The sequence below is a fragment of the Culex pipiens genome, chromosome 1 (genome assembly GCF_016801865.2).
Source record: "Culex pipiens pallens isolate TS chromosome 1, TS_CPP_V2, whole genome shotgun sequence".
NCBI lineage: Eukaryota > Metazoa > Arthropoda > Insecta > Diptera > Culicidae > Culex > Culex pipiens.
In genome coordinates, this window is record NC_068937.1 from 79,365,360 (window position 1) to 79,385,805 (window position 20,446).

At 41.6% G+C, this 20,446-nt stretch overlaps 2 protein-coding genes, 1 long non-coding RNA gene and 1 pseudogene across 3 annotated transcripts; 1 reads left to right on the top strand and 3 right to left on the bottom strand.

Annotated features, from left to right (window-relative positions):
• Nucleotides 1-431: 431 nt before the first annotated feature.
• Nucleotides 432-3,334, bottom strand: LOC120430416 (uncharacterized). The gene is made up of 3 exons (XR_005607614.2): nucleotides 3,070-3,334; nucleotides 2,774-2,999; nucleotides 432-1,912 (listed from the first exon to the last, which is right to left on the bottom strand). It is a non-coding gene; the product is annotated as an uncharacterized LOC120430416 (long non-coding RNA).
• A 6,978-nt stretch (nucleotides 3,335-10,312) lies between these two features.
• LOC120430412 (proteasome subunit beta type-5-like) lies at nucleotides 10,313-11,550 on the top strand (annotated as a pseudogene).
• Nucleotides 11,551-13,429: 1,879 nt separating this feature from the next.
• On the bottom strand, nucleotides 13,430-16,768 carry LOC120430414 (uncharacterized protein K02A2.6-like). The gene is made up of 2 exons (XM_039595515.1): nucleotides 15,855-16,768; nucleotides 13,430-15,684 (listed from the first exon to the last, which is right to left on the bottom strand). Exons 1-2 carry the CDS (start codon nucleotides 16,602-16,604, stop codon nucleotides 13,477-13,479), a joined length of 2,958 nt encoding a protein of 985 aa, XP_039451449.1. The 5' UTR covers nucleotides 16,605-16,768; the 3' UTR covers nucleotides 13,430-13,476.
• Nucleotides 16,769-17,093: 325 nt separating this feature from the next.
• On the bottom strand, nucleotides 17,094-20,193 carry LOC120430415 (uncharacterized). Its single transcript, XM_039595516.2, has 2 exons — nucleotides 20,059-20,193; nucleotides 17,094-19,194 (listed from the first exon to the last, which is right to left on the bottom strand). Exon 2 carries the CDS (start codon nucleotides 19,192-19,194, stop codon nucleotides 18,103-18,105), a length of 1,092 nt encoding a protein of 363 aa, XP_039451450.1. The 5' UTR covers nucleotides 20,059-20,193; the 3' UTR covers nucleotides 17,094-18,102.
• Between the last annotated feature and the right edge of the window lie 253 nt (nucleotides 20,194-20,446).

Sequence of the window (20,446 nt, forward strand, 5' to 3'; positions counted from 1 at the left end):
CTGTTTTGGTTGATACTAAAAAGGGTCATTATTTACATAATTTGAAAGCTCCGGCGGATAGCTGTCGGAACTTTCCGCTCAGTGCATGCCGTGCACGCACACAAGCACTGCAGTGCTTTCAAATGAATAATTAAATTTATCATAGATGGCAGCACTCACATGTATAGTGTCTTTACTAAGTAAGCGTTAGCCACAGCTTTCAGGAGGAAGGCAGCAACCACCTTTTGGTGGATTAAGTAACGTTTTTTTTTCATTTGAACACATGGAAAGAAAGGCCGTAAGAGCAATGTCGTACTGCCCTCTTCAATTGTTGCTCCAGTTATTGTCTATGTATTGCCAAGCTTTTTAGAATTTTTTCGAGATCAAACAGCATCGAAAAAAAGAGGAAAAAGTGCAAAATTGCTGACATAGATTTTTTTTAATATTTTCAGATAAACTCATAGTCTAGGATATAACGTATTGAAGAATATTACCAGCAACCTAATGGACAAATCAGATAAGTTAACATTAAATGTAGTAAGCTAAATACTGTGCAGTTTGTTTTCTTTTTTCAGGTTTAAGCCAAGAGCAACAAGATCACCAGGTGAACTCTCGATAGCCCGGCGTTGCACGACTGCTTCGTTTTCCTTCAGAAGCGGATGCTGAAGTTACGTTAAACTTGGAACCCATCCATCCGACCGACGATTTCCACAGGATGGCGGAGATGGAGCTGATATTCGGTCAACTTTCTACCGCATTGGATGCCTCCTTGATCTGTGATTTTTTTTTCCTCTGTATAATTTAATCCTAAGACTTTTTGTGGAATTTTTTGTGTTTTTGTGAAATAAAAAAATAAATAAGCTATTTGACCAAAGCAAAATAAATGTTTCTAGCTCAAAATTCCGAAAATCCTTGAAAAATTGATGTTCATTCGAATTGTTACAACTATTTCCCAAAATGTAATGCGCCATGAAAAATCACTGAAATAACTATTTAAAACCATAAAAATACCATTTGAGAAATGGTGAAATCCCTAAAATATATACGCAAAAATGAACTTTCAAAAAGCATTTGACAAAGTGTCGCTAGAAGAAAAAATCAAATAGTGAATATTGCTAACAACATATATGGGGAATAGTTCACTATTTGAGAGACAGTGAGGAATTAAAAAAATGATTTACCAAATAGTGGCTATACAATTTGTCAAAATGTTGATTGAATATTTAACAAATGATTTCCAAACGGTTTTTTTCTATACGGGATGTTGTTAGCAATATTCACTATTTGATTTTTCTTCTAGCGACACTTTGTCAAATGCTTTTTGAAAGTTCATTTTTGCGTATATATTTTAGGGATTTCACCATTTCTCAAATGGTATTTGTATGGTTTTAAATAGTTATTTCAGTGATTTTTCATGGCGCATTACATTTTGGGAAATAGTTGTAACAATTCGAATGAACATCAATTTTTCAAGGATTTTCGGAATTTTGAGCTAGAAACATTTATTTTGCTTTGGTCAAATAGCTTATTTATTTTTTTATTTCACAAAAACACAAAAAATTCCACAAAAAGTCTTAGGATTAAATTATACAGAGGAAAAAAAAATCACAGATCAAGGAGGCATCCAATGCGGTAGAAAGTTGACCGAATATCAGCTCCATCTCCGCCATCCTGTGGAAATCGTCGGTCGGATGGATGGGTTCCAAGTTTAACGTAACTTCAGCATCCGCTTCTGAAGGAAAACGAAGCAGTCGTGCAACGCCGGGCTATCGAGAGTTCACCTGGTGATCTTGTTGCTCTTGGCTTAAACCTGAAAAAAGAAAACAAACTGCACAGTATTTAGCTTACTACATTTAATGTTAACTTATCTGATTTGTCCATTAGGTTGCTGGTAATATTCTTCAATACGTTATATCCTAGACTATGAGTTTATCTGAAAATATTAAAAAAAATCTATGTCAGCAATTTTGCACTTTTTCCTCTTTTTTTCGATGCTGTTTGATCTCGAAAAAATTCTAAAAAGCTTGGCAATACATAGACAATAACTGGAGCAACAATTGAAGAGGGCAGTACGACATTGCTCTTACGGCCTTTCTTTCCATGTGTTCAAATGAAAAAAAAAACGTTACTTAATCCACCAAAAGGTGGTTGCTGCCTTCCTCCTGAAAGCTGTGGCTAACGCTTACTTAGTAAAGACACTATACATGTGAGTGCTGCCATCTATGATAAATTTAATTATTCATTTGAAAGCACTGCAGTGCTTGTGTGCGTGCACGGCATGCACTGAGCGGAAAGTTCCGACAGCTATCCGCCGGAGCTTTCAAATTATGTAAATAATGACCCTTTTTAGTATCAACCAAAACAGTTTTTCTAACATAACTTTTGAAGTACTGCACCAAACCGGATGAAATTAAAAAAAGACTTAAAGGACCTGAAGGCGAATCAAAAAACATAGATCCGTACAAAATCGGTCGGACCAGTTCCGAGAAAAGTGAGTGAGAAAAAAAAATTCTACGTCCATCCACACGCACAGACATTTGCTCACAATTTGATTCTGAGCCGATGTGTATACGTAAAGGTATATCTAGAAGGCTTATTTAAAAAGTTCAATTTTTGAGTGATTTTATAGCCTTGCCTCAGTGAGGTGAGGAAGGCAAAAATGCTGTAAGATCTATTTCGGACCACCCATTTCAAATGCAAGTGACGAATGACCTATCTAGGTTAAAGTCATGTTAATAAAATAAATAACAACAACCTTTCAAATGTTGCTCCACAATAAAACATGTCAACATACAAACAAAAACATGCTGCGAAATGCTTCGCTTTCTCTGAAAAAAAAATCCACGCGAAATCGGTTCTGTTTCCAGCTCCGTCAACAAAGGTTCCCTCTGAAAGTCGGTTTGACCATTTCGGAAAGGTCTGGATCGCCAACTTGCCAAATCCGGCTGGATTAGCCGCACCGAACAGAAGCTTATTGATCCGTGTATCAATCAGGGTCGTCTGCTGGATCTGGGTTTAGGCTAGAAGTGAACAAAAACAAATGGATCCTTGTCGCAATCAAGATTTACTTTACAGCTGTAATCTACTTACTCTCAAATTTATCCTGTTTCTTCTTGATCGTTCAGAAGAATCACGGATGCCGTCTTGAAAGATATCCACAAACACAGATGTTTAACGCCGAGCAATCCTAAACCTACGTGGTCCACAAGTTTCACAGCACTCGTTTCGAATCCATACGAAACATCATCAAAAAAAAATGCACCGTAATTCATTCGCAAACAGCGAAATACGCAAACTACAGCAAAACACTTGAGCATCAGCTGACGTTTTCGCGACGCGCACAGATGTCCAACTGGATGTAGGGGAGTTTGGGGTAATATGGACAGTGGGGGTAATTTGGACACCCCTTTAAAAATCACATTTTCTTCGGATATAAAGTGAAAACGGCAATTAAAGTGATAAGGCTAGTACTAGTAATGGCCTAGGAGTATAGACAAACCAAAAAAGTTGGAATAGGTTAAGTAGTTTTGGTATAATATGTAAAAGTTTCCAAAGGCCGGTTGGCACTGCCTTAAGTTCTAATATTTGAGGATTGGGAAATAAGGTTTTGCAGGGATTATATGGCAAAAAAGTGAACAATTTTGGTTTAAGGGGGTTGCTTGGACGTTGCCTGAGATATGTACGTATAAATATTGCGCATTTTATCAATTTTGATCATCAATAATTGCAATTTTTGATAGAACATGCTATGGGGTTTTTTTTTTTTTTTAATTTATATTTATTCAGTTTTTCTTTTCCATGTACATTCATTCAGTTAAAATATTATTGATATATTGCGCATTTTATCAATTTTGATCATCAATAATTGCAATTTTTGATAGAACATGCTATGGGGTTTTTTTTTTTTTTTAATTTATATTTATTCAGTTTTTCTTTTCCATGTACATTCATTCAGTTAAAATATTATTGTTAATATCACAATCGATGACTTTTCACCTCAATTTTAAATACTAGCAACTTTCATTTATTCATGAAATATTGTAGCTTTCGCTATTCAGTGATTTCAAATGTAGGAGGTCCTACATGTACAAAAGGGAAAAGGGATACCTTAAAACTAACTTATAAACTATATAATGAGCGGATCAATGCAGCTGAAGACTGCAATGATTTTTGTCGAAATGCATCAATTATCTTATTGGACATAACATCCAAAGTGTCAACTTCGGCTAATTGATGAAGTTCACTGGTGCTGAACCAGGGAGGAAGTTTCAGAATCATTTTCAGAATTTTGTTCTGAATCCTCTGAAGTTTTTTCTTCCTGGTTAAGCAACAGCTTGTCCAGATCGGCACAGCATAAAGCATGGTAGGTCTGAAAATTTGTTTATAAATTAACAGTTTATTCTTGAGGCAAAGTCTAGAATTCCTGTTTATAAGTGGATACAAACATTTAACATATTTGTTACATTTAACCTGTATACTTTTAATGTGGTCCTTGTAAGTAAGGTTTTTGTCAAAAGCAAGTCCAAGATATTTCACTTGATCCTCCCACTTTAAATTTACCTCATTCATCTTTATAATGTGATGACTTTTTGGTTTAAGAAAATCAGCCCTTGGTTTGTGAGGGAAAATAATAAGTTGAGTTTTTGCAGCATTTGGAGTAATTTTCCATTCTTTCAAATAAGAATTGAAAATATCCAAGCTTTTTTGTAATCTTCTTGTGATGACACGAAGGCTTCTACCTTTGGCGGAGATGCTTGTATCATCAGCAAAAAGTGATTTCTGACATCCTGGGGGCAAATCAGGTAAGTCAGAAGTAAAAATATTGTATAAAATTGGACCCAAAATGCTTCCTTGAGGGACGCCGGCACGTACAGGTAGTTGATCAGATTTGCTATTCTGATAACATACCTGCAGAGTACGATCCGTCAAATAATTTTGAATAATTTTCACGATGTAAATCGGAAAATTAAACCTTTTCAATTTCGCAATCAAACCTTTATGCCAAACACTGTCAAATGCTTTTTCTATGTCTAGAAGAGCAGCGCCAGTAGAATAGCCCTCAGATTTGTTGCTTCGAATTAAATTTGAAACTCTCAACAACTGATGAGTAGTTGAATGCCCAAGGCGAAATCCAAACTGCTCAACAGCGAAAATTGAATTTTCATTAATGTGCGTCATCATTCTATTAAGAATTATTCTTTCGAATAATTTACTAATAGATGAAAGCAAACTGATGGGCCGATAGCTTGAGGCTTCAGCAGGATTTTTATCCGGTTTTAAAATCGGAACTACTTTGGCATTTTTCCAACTACTGGGAAAATATGCCAAATCAAAACATTTGTTGCAAATTTTGACCAAGCTACTTAAAGTTGCTTCAGGTAATTTTTTAATTAAAATGTAAAAAATGCCATCCTCACCAGGGGCTTTCATATTTTTAAATTTTTTGATAATAGATTTTATTTCATTCAGAACCGTATTGAAAACTTCATCTGATGAAAATTCTTGTTCAGAAATATTCTGAAATTCTATTGAAATTTGATCTTCAATAGGACTCAAAACATTGAGGTTGAAATTATGAGCACTCTCAAACTGCTGAGCAAGTTTTTGAGCTTTCTCCCCATTAGTTAATAGAATATTATCACCATCTTTTAAAGAAGGGATTGGTTTTTGAGGTTTCTTAAGAACCTTTGAAAGTTTCCAAAAAGGTTTGGAATAAGGTTTAATTTGTTCGACATCTCTTGCGAACTTTTCATTTCGCAGGAGAGTGAATCTGTGGTCAATAACCTTTTGCAAATCTTTTTGAATTCGCTTCAGTGCAGGATCACGAGAACGTTGATACTGTCTTCGGCGAACATTTTTCAGACGAATCAGAAGCTGAAGATCGTCATCAATAATGGGAGAATCAAATTTGACTTGGACTTTAGGAATAGCAATATTCCTAGCATCCAAAATTGCATTAGTTAAAGATTCCAAGGCTGAATCAATATCAGCTTTGGTTTCTAAAACAAAATCATGATTTAAGTTATTCTCAATATGATGCTGACACCTGTCCCAATTAGCTTTGTGGTAATTAAACACAGAACTATTGGGTCTGGTAACTGCTTCATGAGAAAGTGAAAATGTTACTGGAAGGTGATCAGAATCAAAATCAGCATGAGTCACTAAAGGACCACAATACTGACTTTGATTTGTCAAAACCACATCAATTGTTGATGGATTTCTAACAGAAGAAAAGCAAGTTGGCCCATTCGGATATAAAACCGAATAAAGACCAGAAGTGCAATCTCTGAATAGAATTTTACCATTGGAATTTACTTTTGAATTATTCCAAGATTGGTGTTTGGCATTAAAATCACCGATGATCAAAAATCGAGATCTATGCCGAGTAAGTTTATTCAAATCCCCTTTGAAATAATTTTTATTTTCCCCAGTGCATTGGAAAGGCAAATATGCAGCTGCAATCATAATTTTCCCAAAAGAAGTTTCAAGTTCAATGCCCAAACTTTCAATAACTTTTAACTTAAAGTCACGTAACGTACTATAAGTCATACTACGGTGGATAACTATTGCAACTCCACCGCCATTTCGATTCATTCTGTTATTGGTTATAACTTTATAATCTGGATCACTTTTCAAATAAGTGCCAGTTTTTAAAAATGTTTCGGTTATAACAGCAACATGCACGTTATGAACTCGTAAAAAGTTGAAAAATTCATTTTCTTTCGCTTTTAAAGAGCGAGCATTAAAATTCATAATATTGATGGAATTACTTAGATCCATGATTAAACTTCAGGGTAAGAACAACATCATTCGCAAATTTTAATCCAATCTGGATAGCTTCCATCATGGATGTAGCATTACTCATTGTTTGAATCAAACCAAACAGTGAGTTTTGCAAAAAAGTCATTTTTTCAAACGTAACATCGCCGAGATCAGAAGATCCCAAAGCGTTGCCAGCAGAAAAATTTTCAAATGAAATTTGAGGTACCTGCCCAATTTGAAGATTGGTAGAGGATTTAAAATTCGTGGATGAACCCGAACCCGAAACGACGTTGGCATAAGAAATACCATTGCTGTTACTTAACTTTTCCATGGTAGGGGTATTGTTCGAGTGAGACAGCACGAACGTTTGATTTAAAGATGCAGGTACAACCTGACTTTGAGAAAATTTCGGTTTGGATTTCGGCTGATGCTTAGCACGAGAATCCAAAACCTTTTTTCTGATGGGGCAATCCCAGAAATTTGATTTGTGATTTCCACCACAATTTGCACATTTAAATTGGGTGACTTCTTTCACGGGACAATTGTCCTTGTAGTGAGAAGAATCCCCGCAAACCATGCATTTTGGAACCATGGCGCAATGATCAGTACCGTGTCCGAATGCCTGGCAACGCCGGCACTGGGTCAGATTCTGGCCATTACCGCCATGTTTCTTAAAATGCTCCCACTTTACCCGTACATGGAACAAAAACTGTACTTTGTCCAAAAGTTTCAAATTGTTGATTTCATTTCTGTTGAAATGAATCAGATAAAATTGTGAAGTCAAACCAAAGCGAGAAATATTCCCGTTTGATTTTTTCTTCATTGGTATTACTTGGGATGGGGCAAAGCCAAGCATCACCTTAAGTTCGTTTTTGATCTCATCCACCGACAAGTCGTTGGAGAGACCTTTCAGGAGCGCCTTGAATGGACGAGCATTCTTGGTCTCATACGTGTAGAAATTGTGTTTGTGGTTTTTCAAATAACCAACAAAAGTTTGGTGATCTTGTAAAGATTCCGTCAACAAGCGACATTCTCCTCTTCGACCAAGCTGGAACGAAACCTTCAAATTGCAAGTTTCCTTGCAATTCTTCAGTTGCGTTCGAAAGCTGGCCAAATCGGAGACGGAAGTCACTACAATTGGCGGAGCCTTTACTCGTTTCTCGACGGCAGAAGGCTCAGTACGAGGAGAAGGATCCTTGTCCACAGTTTCGGATAAAACACCGAAACCGTTTGCCAATGGAATTGGAGGATTGACCTCACTTTCAGAATCAGAATCAGACCTCGGATGAGGCTGTTTTCTTTTTCTGTTTCCGTTAGCCGATTTAGCGTTCAAACGCTTCACCGACGTAACGACCAAATCTTCAGAAGATTTGCGTTTACCTTTGTTTTGACGCATTTTGCAAGCAAAGTTCTCTTAAAAAGATGGCTTCGTTTGTAAAATACAACAAAATTTCAGGTGGGGTTAGTCTTGAAAAGACTGTTTAGAATTTTGGAAAGTAACTCAGGTAGTCTTTAAAAAGACTGTGAATTTGGTTTGAAATAACTCTGAGCTTAGGTAGTAAAAAATACCGCAGCTCTAGTGTCCGTTCACCACGAAGGTTCGCAAGACACTGATGCTATGGGGGTAATTTGGACATGGCTTGTGGGGTAATTTGGACATACCTGAAAGTCTACCTGTCAGGCAAAAAAGTAACTTTCATGGTCGGTTGAGTTTTTAAAAGGATTTAATTAAATTTAGAGGGATTTAAAATGTCAAAACACTCAAAAAGGAATGAGACTTTCACAAAACCCCTATTTTTTTATTTAGATATTTTTTTTCAATATTTGAATTGATGAAAATCTGACTACTGCACATTTGGTGTTCAACTAGACTCTAATGTTGATTGTTTTTAATTAATTTCTTTGACATTTTTTGATTTCTATGCTGGTTTACAATACTATTTAAATTTGAAGGACTACGGAATGTATAATTAAAAATGAATGGTTTCAGGTTAATTAGTTCCAAATAAAGATTGATTTAGATAAATCTCAACGATACCTTTAATCACTTAAAACTATACTTGTGCCTAATCCACAATCAGTGTTTAAATCATTACAGAATGAATGATTAAATTATGTATACTACACTGAACTATTTGTTATCTTCCTATTGAATTATAGTTCTATCACAAAATCATTATATAAACCTTTGATGAAATATTATGAGCAAAAAACACTTAAAAATATAAAGCAATACAAAACCAGGTTGAAGGTTAAAAAACATGCTCAAAAATCATATGTTAAACTTATTCTTCAACATGTGTCCAAATTACCCCACGAAAGGTGTTCATATTACCCCACAAGGTATGTCCAAATTACCCCATAGGGGTGTTCATATTACCCCCAAACAAAAATGTGGGGGTAATTTGGACACCATTTAATTTTTGCGATAAAAATGAGGTTTCCATCAAAATTTATCGAAATAAATGACATTTTTCCATAAAATATGGTCTCTTTTATCCTCTGGTGTCATCCACATTCCTTTAAAATATCCATACAGCCCGTGACAGAGCTATTTCCTTAGGGTGTCCAAATTACCCCACACTCCCCTAAACATACACTGTTAGGTGCGTTTAGGCAATGTTGCGCGAAATTTACCTGCTAAAGGTTTTTATTATTTAATTTTTTTTATATGTTTTTAATTAAAATAGTTATTTGCATGATTAATATTTGCAGTGTTAAGAGAATACACTCAAAATCAGAAGTATCCCGCTAAAAGGGTTCTATCTACCCTTTATCTGTCATCCCAAGGAAAAAAAACCCTTTTGGAGGGTTACTTCTACCCTTTTTGTCAAGTTTACCCGTCGTCACCCTTTTGAAAAGGGTTACTACCAGTAAACTGGAAAAAAAGGATGAAAGTAACCCTCAAAAAGGGTATGTTTTACTTGGGATGACAGATAAAGGGTAGTTAGAATCCTTTTTGAAGGGTACTTCTGATTTTGAGTGTAGGATACCCGCCGCGGCAAAATTTCTAAGAGATGGCACTGTACGAGTAGTGGTAAGAAATTTAAATTTATACAAGGAAAATCAGTTTTTTTTCAAAAATCTCCGACACCATGCAAGGGAGTGGGGTAAAAATTCTCCTGGTAGTAGATAAAAAAATAACCTACGTCAAAATAATTAATTTTTCCAGATTTCCCCCATACATTTTAAATGCAGTTTACCACTCGCGTGCCCTGTCAAATCAATCCGAATTCTGAAAAGGAATCTAATTAGAATCGTATACTAATTCCGTTTCAAACGCAACAACCGGTTCGAAGACGGAACCGGTTGTTGTATACGATTCTAATTAGATTCCGTTTCAGAATTCGGATTGATTTGACTGGGTGACAGCTGCCGCCATGCTCATTTCTCTCTTGTTTCTCTCTCGCTCTCTCCAACTTTTTGACAACTTCTGTCAAAGCAAACTGTCAAACGTCGTCGGTCAAACCGTGTGAGCTGTTCAGCAGAAGAAAAATTCTATTTTTTTTTTGTGATTTTTCGGTGGAAAAATGGTTCTCCCGACGTTTGCGAATACTCCAGCTGCTCGCTGCTGGCCGGGGGCCCCATGGCTACCAATCCTTCCAGCGGGACATTTCGCTGGGCCGCCACAACTTGGAAAACAGTCTGTCGCTGGCGGTTCCACCGTTCCATAAGGTATGTTTTTGTAGCGGAGCGGGGAGGAGATTATATTCGTGCTGGCTAACATCCGAGTCATTGTTCGGGTATTTTCTCTTCTATTCGGCAGCCTGAGGAGAATCTGGTCAAACTTCAGGCCGATGGCGAATCCAGCAGCATCAAAATGGACTTTGATCACGGAACGACGACGCTTAGTTTCCGGTTCCAGGGTGAAGTTATTGTGGCGGTCGATTCCCGTGCCACCGGCGGTCAGTTTATCGGTTCGCAGACGATAAAGAAGATTGTCGAGATTAACGAATACCTGCTGGGAACGTTGGCGGATGGTGCGGCCGATTGTGTGTACTGAGATTGGGTGCTGGCCAAGGAGTGCCGAATCTAAAAGTTGCGCAACAAGGAACGCATTTCGGTGGCCGCTACCAGCAAGATCATGTCCAACGTTGTGTACTACTACAAGGGCATGTGTATCAGCATGGGAATGATGTTGGCCGGGTACGACAAGCGCAGTCCTCAGCTGTATTACATCGATTCCGAGGGAACACGCACCCCCGGCAAGGTCTTCTAGGTGATCAGTGGTTCGATTTACGCGTACGGTGTGCTCGGTTCCGGCGATCGGCCGGACTTGTCGGATGAGGACGTGCATGATCTGGGACGGCACGCCATCTACCAGGTGGTGCACAAGTACGGGGCGGAAGCGCTGCGGCTGTACCTCATCAATTCACCGGATGTGCGCGCGGAGAATTTGCGGTGAGTTTGATATCTTGAGCTTTTCTCTAGAAGTCGTTGCTAATAATGATGTCCCTTTCAGCTTCAAGGAAGACGGCGTCAAGGACATCATGAAGGACGTGTTCCTGCCGCGTTTCGCTTCCTGTTGCAGAACATTGATCGGTTCGAGAAGGAGGACAAGATTGTATATCGATATGACGCGGGTCGTCACGCAAGCAAGCGCCCGCTGATGACGGAAGCTGCGATTAAGAGATCGAGGACAACAACACGCTGGAGTTCCTGATCCATTTGCACGCCAACAAGAACCACGTCAAGGCTGGTCAAGAATCACAGCCTGGTGTGACCGGACCCCAAGAAGAAGGCGTCTGCCTGAGGTGTGGTTGGGACAGACATGGCACGGACAAATGGCATTCAAAAAAGTTAATTGGTTTGAAACAAATGGTAATATTGAGTGATGCATTGGAATAGGGAAAGAAAAACAAGTGTAGGCCTAGGTACAGATCGTCGAGGAGAACTATTTGCATTTATTTTTGAATAAAATAAAAAAAAATCAACGAGGGGGGGGGGGGGTCAGGGGGCAGAGCGACGTCCTTGGCATGCGGTGAAATCAGCATGTTCTTCCGGGGAACAACGTCCACGTTGTCCTGGGCGATCATCTTTTCCTCCCACTTTAGCATGTCTTCGCGGTACTTGGCCACAGCGGCGGCCGCTCGTCGATGGGAGGTTTCTTCTGGGTCTCGCTCAGCTTGCACCACTGCTCCGAGAGGGATTTATTCTGGGATCGATACTCGTCCCGGGGAGATTTTTTGACTTCTGATCCTGGCAGTTCAGCAGGAACCCGTTCAACGGTCACTTAGGGTTGCCCAGATCTTAGACGTGAATAGCTCTAGGCGATCGAAACGTTTCTCTCGTTTGCGATTGCTGCCTGTCGGTAGGAAATTACCGCTCCGATGTACAGATTGTCTAGGGAATTGGGTACTAAAGCCCTATGTCAATTTTTATGTACAACGAAAAAAAACACGATTAAAAACCATTTCTGATCACTTTTTTTCATTTTGATGCAATTTTTTTTTTTTGACAAGACAACATTTTTTTGACGGGGTCAACTATGGTCCCCTTGGAACAAGCTGTCAAGTAGGAGCTTTTCTGTCAAGAAGGACCGCGAGGTTAATTTTTCAAAATTGATTTAAAAATCCATTTTTTTTTTGTGGTCGTACAAAGGGTCATTGTGCTCAGAAAAATAAGCTTTATCGCTGTAATCAATAATATCAGCAATCTAAGCTTCATTTTAGGACCCAATTGGCCAATGTTTCTGGACACCAAACGCGCTGGACACCAAACGCCCTTTACGCCCAGCAAAACTGGCAGTGTTGCAAGCGCAAAACATACGTTGCCAGTGCCTATTTATTTTGCATTGGCCAGTCTGTTTCCCTATACAGTCTGTACTCCGATGTGGTGCTGGGGGACATTTTTGATGCATTTTTGACAAGTGCACCTACCCAGTTAACTCAATCCGAATTCTGAAACGGAATCTTATTAGAATCGTATACAAATTCCGTTTCAAACGCAACAACCGGTTCCGTGTTCGAACCGGTTGTTGCGTTTGAAACGGAATTTGTATACGATTCTAATTAGATTCCGTTTCAGAATTCGGAATGATTTGACTGGGTATGTGGAAAACAATATCTAGATCTGGATGAGGGAGTTTTTCTTTACCGTTTGCAAGCTGAACCTGCTGCGAACGTGCAACGGTTTGCTGAGGCGAGGCTTTCGATGCTCTGTGAGTTGATCTTGCTTTTTTTGCCAAGTTCTTTACGTTCAGCGAGAGGACCGAGTTGAACATAATTTTTGGAGGATGAATGAAGGATGCAAGCAGTTCAAAAGTCCGGACGCGGCAGTTGCTGCGACTTTTGGTACCGCAGCTGCGGTAACCTCTGAAACGGCAGCAGAGGTCCAGCCGGCTTCTGGCAGCGGCCACAATTCGCGTCGTCCGCTGGGAGATCTCATCCGCGAGTCGTCCAAGCAGGGCATGGGCAATGTAAGATCCGTTCCGGCCTCTAAATTTCCGCTTCCCGTCGGTCAAAAACCCAAGCCACATCCGCACGCCGCGAGCTTCTCATCTTTTCTCCCCGACCTCCCCGCGTTCTCGTTCTCTCTTTTACCTCCCCTTCTTCGCCGCTACACTCACAATGCAGTTTACCCAAACCGAGTATAAATTCTACCCAGTATTTTCGGAGGGGTACGACCCTACATCTCACCTATCTTATAAAAAAACACTAAAAACCATTCCAAATCAAACCAATACATCTATCTTGATCCAAACGTTTTTTATTCAATATAGCACTGGTTTCAAACTCAGTGGGGAATATAATCTAGAAACTTTTTTGGTTCTAACCGTTTACGTTTAGCTGGTACCCTACTTTCATCCCGTTCATCCTCCTTTCTTCCTCTTTGTTCCTCTTGCACACCTCGGTCTTCACTATCTGGCACTTCCGGTTCATTGTTCGTTGTCTCATCATATTCCGGTTCCCGTTGTTCACCATCATCGACATCTTCTTCCCTCAAACTCAATGTATCATCTTCCTCCGGTTCCGTGCCTTGATCCTGTTCAATCCTCTTCAAATGGACCACGTTGCGCTTTATCTTCTGACCCGACTTGAGTGATTGTACAACCACTTCCGATCCCAACTTACTCACCACCACGAACTGTTCTGGTGAATAATTTGTACTTAACTTGTTGTCCTTCTGCATTCGTTTCACGTACACTTTGTCACCTGCGCTGAGATCACTGTGTTGAGCACGTCGCTTCCGGTTTGTGTACTCCTTCCCCTTTTCCTTGACTATTCTGTCCCGATCCCTGGCCGCACTGTTGGTCTCCGCGAAGCATGGCAGCACTGGCAGCTTACTTTTGATACGTCTTCCATACATGAGCTCAGAAGGCGATTTTCCTGTGGTTGGGTGATCCGTCATGTGGTACGCTAACAGATACTTCCGCAATTCAACCCGCCAATCCTTTCCAAGCTCCTGTGCGACCTGCATTCTCTTCAAGAAACTTCTGTTCTGCCTTTCTACCTCCCCATTTGCCTGCGGCCAGTAGGGCGTGGTATTGATCAACTCTATTCCATGTTCTTCGCAAAACTGCTTGAATTCTCTACAGTCTGCACTAAGCTGCGGACCATTATCAGCACGAATCGACTGTGGGATTCCAAATCGACTAAACATTGTTATCAGCTCTCGAATCGTATCGTGTGCCGTAATCTGCTGCATTTCCGAGACCTCCACGTATCTGCTGTAGTAGTCGACAGCTACCAGAAGCCATTGACCCTCCGGCAGAGGGCCTAGAAAATCTATCGCAATGTCCTCCCATGGACCTGAGGGCATCTGTTTCCGTCTCATTGGCTCTGGAGGATCGGGTGCTGCCACCAAAGTGCATCCACGGCATCTCTTCACAAACGTCTCTATCTGGCTGTCCATTCTTGGCCACCAGACAACTGCACGCAAGGATGTTTTCATCATCCGCATGCCCAAATGGCCTTCATGAGCAATTTGCAAAGTCCTTTCCCGTAGCCCTTCTGGAATTACTATACGATCCAACCGCATCAGCACCTCACCAACTTCACATAGCTCGTTGGAAAAGCACCGGTATTCCACTGGCAAACGATCCAGCTGATCATCCTCAAGCGCTCGCATGACTTCCTGCACTACAACATCCTGCTTGGAAGCTTCAACGAGGTCTTCCCATTTGATTGCGACAGCGTCCGCCGAGTAGTTAGCAATTTCTTGAACAGCAATCTCCTCGTATTGATCAAAGGGAACCGGCTTGAGCGTTCCAAGACGACTAAGAACATCCGCTAAGTTCTTCTCACCAGGGATGTGTGTTATGAGATACTCAAATCCTTGTAGTCTCAACACCCACCTTTCAATGCGCGCACATGGCCGTGAGCGGGGCGTGAAAAGATATATTAACGCCTTGCAGTCCGTTAGCAACTCAAATTCTCTTCCGTACAAATAATGATAGAATTTCTCAACACTCCACACCAACGAGAGAGCCTCTTTCTCCGTGTGGCAATAGCGACGCTCGGTTTCCGTCAGCGCTTTGGAGGCATAACAAATGATCCGGTTCTCTCCTTTACCATCCACCTGTATGAGTATCGCTCCCAGGCCTGTAGGACTCGCATCCGCCATTACCAGCGTTCTATCTCCCACCTTGAAAAACCCTAACGAGGTTGGATTTCCCAACATTTGCTTGATTTTCTCAAACGCCACATCATGAGCTTCGGTCCACTCGAAAATAACTCCTTTCTTAGTTAAATTCCTTAACACATGATCAACTGTGGCCAATTCTGGCAAGAATCGACTGAGGTAACTCGCCAATCCTAAGAAGCTTCTCAACTCATTCGCGTTCTCCGGCTTCCGGAACGATCGCAGAGCTTCAATCTTTCCTTCTGCAGGTTCTATACCGTTTTCTGTGATCGTGTGACCCAGAAACTCCAGCCGAGTAACGCCAAAGACGCACTTCTTTAGGTTCAATTGAACATTTCTGTGCTTCAGCCTCGCCAGAACCTGGTAAACGAAACCAAACAAAAACAACATTGCGCCAAATTAATTGTCTTTATTCGAATTTTAATCAATGACATAATTCAAATCCAAAATGAATAGCTAATGAAACAGCCTTAGTTCAAAAGATATTTTTTTTATATATATAAATCCTAACACACCACAACATATCATACCTTGTTGAGTCGCTCATCATGTTCAATTTTGGTCCGGCCCTCCACGTAGATGTCGTCAATATACCACCAAGCGCCCTCGCAGCCAACCAGGATCTCGTCCATCGTCTTCTGGAATGCTTCCGACGCATTCACTAGCCCGAACGGCATCCTCTTAAAGCGGTAGATTCCTCGAGTGGTGATGAATGTTGTTACGTCGCGAGACTCCTCATCTAATTCTAACTGCAGGAATGAGTCAGCCACGTCCAGTTTGCTTCTTATCATGTTTGACCCCACCCTGGCCAGGAAATCTTCGATCATTGGCATCGGGTGTCTTTCACGCAGAACTGCTTCGTTGACCCTACGAAGGTCTAGGCAAATCCTCGGTTCTCCGTTTGCCTTGCCGACGACTACGAGAGGAGACACCCAGGTTGCCGGACCCGTCTTGTCCTCGATGATATCCTTGGCTTTCAGCTCATCCAACTTACGGAAAACAGCTTCTTCGAGCGCTACTGGTACTCGACGAACAGGCTGGAACACCGGCTTGGCTTGGGAATCCATGTGAATGTGTACTTGAACTCCGGAGATCTTAGCAAACGGACTTCGCCCAGCTTCAACGTGATCGATGTCAACTCCCACTTTGAGTACACCCAGTTGTTTAGCCGTTTTATCGCCCAGCAGACAGCGCTGCCCACCTTCCACCACAAAGAACAGAGCATCCGTCGACCTCTTGCCAACCGAAATACTTGCTTCAAACGTCCCAAGAATCTTCATTGGGTTGTCATTTGCGTAACCCTTGAGAATCCGGTCGCTCCCTTTCGTAGATCGTGACACTTGTACTCCTTCACGCTTTAGATTCGTCCACACCGTATCCGAAATCAGATTCGCCTCTGCCCCTGAATCAACTAGCAGTTCTACCTCCTTTCCACCGACGAGGCATCGAACAAGGGGCTGGAAACTCTTAGAACTTTACCTAAGTATATTAATAAGTATACTTAAATAATGTTAGTATACTTACGCTCTTCCACCCTAACATGAATCATCTTGATAAAACGTCGGTGTGACGTCTAGAAATGTCACAACTTTTTATTTGTTTATTTTGGTTTCTGCCAAACCCGCCAAACCTAACCAACAAATCGACGGAACCGGCAAGTTGAGAAATAGTTCCCCAAGGGTTTGAGAATCGTTCTGGAATAAATTAATCGAAAATCCCCTCTTATTCTTTAGGGCAGCCTTGAGGGCAGCGCCAAACTTACATCCGGTTCCAAAGATCTCCCGGAGTGGTGACTTTCGTTGGCTTGGAGGGGGCTTCTGGCGATTACATTTTGATATTTTCAATGATATTATCGCAGATTATGCGCGGACACGGGGACTGTGCGGACCCGTTGCGGAAATGATTTTGGTGGAGAAGACTTCGCCAGTTGCACGGGATTATGCAGGAAGCGATTGATCACTCAAAGGACCGGCAGGCCAGTTCGGTGCTGCCGAGAGGAGAGCTTAGAGTACCTACATTATGAGGAGGAATCCGTCGTAGGTTACTGAAGTGGGGGACCTTACTTTTGGGATATAGTATTTGTAAAGAAGATGAAGGATCTTTACGCGACCGTTATTTGGAGCTGGAACAAGCTGAGCTGGAAGGTTTGGGATCAAGTTTTTGATCGAATTCGGAAGAGTCCGATGAAGTTTCTGCCAAATAGAAGAAACGGCTGAAACGGCGGGTTGTGCCAAATTTCTTCAAGGGTTTGGGAAACATTCTATAATCAATTCTCAATTAACTGGGCTCTTGACACAGAACCCGCGAGGCAAAAAGCTGCGGCGATTTAGTACCTATAGGTAAAATTGTCCCAGACCGAGGAATTGCCCTTTTCGGTATTTAAAAAAGTGGATATGCCTAGGGATATGCTGTCTGGCTACAGCTGGGTGATCGAATTAGCAGACGAAAACCAGACAGACCGGCAAGTTGAATGGGAATCACCAACTAGCAGCATGTGATGGCTATAATGTGCAAAAAATCACGTCTGGTTGCTATCATGTGAACCCTGTCGTTTTTGTTCATTTTTCAGCTTTAAAACTGTGATTAAACCTAAAAACTGTCACCTATTGACAATTTTAATGCTCAGCCTCGTGCTCAACGTAAACATAATCACAGGCAAGCAAACGAACGAAACGAACTGTCAAAGCCAAGAAGCGTAAAGTTAAGGTGGTCTCGTGATTCGAATTTCGTTAGTATACTAACAAGTATATTAAAATACCGTAAGTATACTTAAATTAACTAATTATACTTGGAGTTTCCTGCCCCTTGGCATCGAATCAGATTTGCCTCGCATCCTGAATAGAAGGCATAGTATGTTTTGCGTTCCTCCCCTTCTTGATTGCAATCGTTCGCGCAGATCTCATCCTTAACATCCGGTTTTACAGTCTCTTGCACGGCGCGAATTTTCATTGCTGGCCCAGATCGATCTCGTTCCCCCGCGTATGGCTTTCTTTGCCGGCACTGCTCTTTGAAATGGCCAACTTTCTTGCAAATCGGGCAGGTCGCCTTGACCGCAGGACACTCAGGATCGAACGAGAAATGACCCAGACGTCCGCATTTAAAGCACCGCACTGCTCTTGCGTTCTGGGCTTCGGCTTGGAAACGAGATCGAGATGAAGCATTTCCCGCTGAGAGATCTCTTGTATGGATTTGGGACCTGTTTTGGGTATCCTGGTTGGTTCTGTTGTAGGCCATCTTACTAGGACCATCATGTCTGATCTGGTTAGCAGACACCATCGCTTCTCGAGAAGATCCAAAATCCTTGACATGACGGTCAACTTCTTCCAGTGACGTCCCAATTTCCTCAATCTCGTCCAGCGTTCGGTCCTTCTGCAATATCCTTCGCCGCAATTCGTCCGACTGGCAACCTTCTGCAATCGCGTCGATCAGCATGATATCTGTTAATATCTTGCGGAACTTGGCGGTGTATTTGTCTACCCCGCACTCGAGCGCTTGCTGCCTGAGGCGCACTACGAACTCAGCAAATCTTTCATTAGGTTTCTGCTTCATGTGCCGCAGTTTATGCCTCTCCAGCACATCCTGGTGACCCGGACGAAAGAACTTGTCAAATGCTGCAATCGCCACGTCGTAGTATTGTTTTTCGGGAGTGACGAAGGCATACTTTTCGCTATCCGGCAAGGACTTGAACAGCATTTGTAGCTGAGGACCACCCAAATGCAGCAGCTTGGAGCGCATCTTCTTCTGGTCTATTATGTCTTCCGACTCAAAGTAGCATTCCAGAGAGCCTTTCCAGGCTTCCCATTCCTTGTGAAGTTTGCTCTTTTCGATGTCATCACAGCGGAACTGTGGTAGCGGGCGCGCATCACTCATCTATAAATGAACAATTTCCGTTACAAATTAATTGTTTGTTTATAATCTTTCGTTCACAAAATGTAAATGCGTTAACTTAAAATGATTATATCTTTACAATCATTTGTAGTTTAGTCAAGATTAACTTGCAGTTGCAAACCGAAATAGGCAAGTAGGTACCTCAAAAAAACCTCAACTTGTATGACCGGTTCCCGAACCGAAATCATAGCCCTACACTAGAAATCAATTAGCTCACAAACTAACCAATCCTTCGGTTCCCAAACCGACAATCTCACCAGTTCCCCCAAACCGGCAATCCCATCGGTTCCCAAACCGACAATCCCACCGGTTCCCAAACCGGCAATCCCATCGGTTCCCAAACCGACAATCCCACCGGTTCCCAAACCGGCAATCCCATCGGTTCCCAAATCGACAATCCCACCGGTTCCCAAACCGGCAATCCCATCGGTTCCCGAACCGACAATCCCACCGGTTCCCAAACCGGCAATCCCATCGGTTCCCAAACCGACAATCCCACCGGTTCCCAAACCGGCAATTCAACCAGCTAACTGGCTTCTATCAAGGCTCTCTGCCTGCCACCTATTTTCCCCATCCGGTTTGCAACTGTTAAAATTATTTTCCTTTTTTTTATGTTTCTTCAGCATATCCAAAAAACAAACAAAAAAAATAACCCTATCCAGATTTATTCAGTTCAATACCACCCCTTGAATACGACCCTGCTTTTTTTCAAATTGCAAATGGCCGCCACGCATTGTTTTCGTGGAAGCAATCTGAGATCCCAAAACAGCATCGAACCATCAACTCAAAACACACTATTTTTCCACCTAATTCACTTTTTTTCACTTATTCACTGCACAAACCCACCTTTTTATCCTTCGTCGCCAATGTAAGATCCGTTCCGGCCTCTAAATTTCCGCTTCCCGTCGGTCAAAAACCCAAGCCACATCCGCACGCCGCGAGCTTCTCATCTTTTCTCCCCGACCTCCCCGCGTTCTCGTTCTCTCTTTTACCTCCCTTTCTTCGCCGCTACACTCACAATGCAGTTTACCCAAACCGAGTATGAATTCTACCCAGTATTTTCGGAGGGGTACGACCCTACAGGCAACTCGAAACTGACGCGGCTGTAGAACACCTGCCCGGTCCGGATAATTTGCAGGCATGCAGGAGTGACCGCCGCTACGATATCAACGGAACCATCCGGCCAAGGGTCACCTTACAATTGACGTCGGAATGCTCCGATTGCATTTAGTCG